This window comes from Salvia miltiorrhiza, chromosome 2, assembly GCF_028751815.1.
Source record: "Salvia miltiorrhiza cultivar Shanhuang (shh) chromosome 2, IMPLAD_Smil_shh, whole genome shotgun sequence".
Lineage (NCBI taxonomy): Eukaryota > Viridiplantae > Streptophyta > Magnoliopsida > Lamiales > Lamiaceae > Salvia > Salvia miltiorrhiza.
This window is the reverse complement of record NC_080388.1, coordinates 60064102-60065729: the sequence shown is the minus strand read 5'-3', so window position 1 is coordinate 60065729 and position 1628 is coordinate 60064102. Positions and strand designations below refer to the sequence as shown.

General features: G+C 39.9%; 1 protein-coding gene across 1 annotated transcript; it reads left to right on the top strand.

Annotated features, from left to right (window-relative positions):
- The first annotated feature begins 816 nt into the window (after positions 1-816).
- On the top strand, positions 817-1311 carry LOC131009824 (uncharacterized). The gene has a single exon (XM_057937230.1). It carries the CDS (start codon positions 817-819, stop codon positions 1309-1311), a length of 495 nt encoding a protein of 164 aa, XP_057793213.1.
- Positions 1312-1628: the final 317 nt, after the last annotated feature.

Below are 1628 nucleotides of genomic sequence, written 5' to 3'. Positions count from 1 at the left end.
AGCAACGGTAGGGGTGCTCTCTCCAGCTTCTGCTTTTCTTGGTGGGATGTGAAATGAGTTGAACTATTTGGATTAGATTTTCTCTAGAAAAGTCGAGGACCTAGTCAAGTGTCAAAACACAGACACAATAGAAAAATATATTTCCATCATTTTTACATTTTTACATATTTACTATGATGAAAATTTTTCTGCGAACATAATAAAATATTTTCTCGAGCAGCCCATTTTTACTTATTTTCCATCCTTGATGCGTGAATATAAGCATCATATTACTCGACTCCTAATTTCTTAGTAAACTAGTTAAGCGAATTGATTTTAGAACATATATTACTTTGGGAGATTTTAGCGACTTGCTTGATTCGGGAGATAAGCGAGGGCGTGTTGATCATCCCCAATGGTTATTTACTAGTTTTCGGTCGGCGGTTCTCGAGTGTGGTCTCTCGGATGTTCCGTTACCTAGTTATCCTTTTAGGGTGCGTTTTCTTTGGTTGTAAATTTATCATGAGATAAATGAGGGATAAACAAAATCTCACCCTTTAAATCATTCCTTTCTTTTTCCTCATTTCCTACTTGACCATTACTTATTCCTCATTTTCACTACAAAGGGGGATAATATTATCCCTCATTTGTAGTGAAAATGAGGAATGAGTAAAGGTCAAACAGGAAATGAGATAAAAGAAAAAAAAGATTTAAAGGGTGAAATTTTGGTTATTCATCATTTTCTCATGATAAATTTACAATCAAAGAGAACGCACCCTTACTTGGTCTCGCGGTTTGGGAACGATAAACTTTGTTGAAGAACGTCTGGACAGAGGTATGGATACCTCGAATTGGAAGAGTCTTTTTCCCAGAGCTACTCTCACTTCACTCCCGGTCCCTATGTCGGATCATGTCCCCTTGCTCAAATGTGTGAACGTGGTGAATTCGCTGCCTCATCGTAGGTTCCGTTTTGAGAATAGCTGGTGTTTGGAGCCGGAACTTCCTAAGGTGGTTCGCGAGTACTGGACGAACCTCCATGGTATTAGCATCACGGAGATACTCATGGCAATTTCGGATTCTCTGTCTATTTGGGCTCGTTATTTGCGAAAGAATAAGGTGCGGGATAAGGCGAGTCTTCAAACTTTAATTTCTTCCCTCCAAGGATGTAGAGATGTTGTTTCTGTTCGACGTTTGAAAGCTGCCTGTGGTGAACTCGCTCATATTTTTCTTCGTGAAGAGACTTATTGGAAACAACAGGCTAAGCAACATTGGTTAAAAGATGGGGATACGAATACTAGGTTTTTCCATGCTATGGCTTTGGCTCGGCGATAGAAGAATTCTATCATTAAATTACAGAGGGAGAATGGTAGCTGGGCTCATAGTGTCGATGAGATTAGGGAGGTTGCCCGAAGCTATTTTGTGAATCTTTTTAACAAACTACAGGAGCAGCCTGACTTTCACGTTGTTCTTGATAGACCTCGCCCATGTATTGATTCAGACATGAATAATGATCTCACGAGGGTTTTTAGTATTGAGGAATTCAGGACTGCTCCTTTCCAAATGCATCTGGATAAATCACCCAGCCCGGATGGTTTTAACCCCACGTTTTATCAGAAGTTCTGGAGTGTGTTGGGCGAAGACATTTATCA

Bases quoted from the DNA above. Each gene is read 5' to 3' on its own strand.
- LOC131009824 (XM_057937230.1), top strand. From the start codon at position 817: ATGGATACCTCGAATTGGAAGAGTCTTTTTCCCAGAGCTACTCTCACT.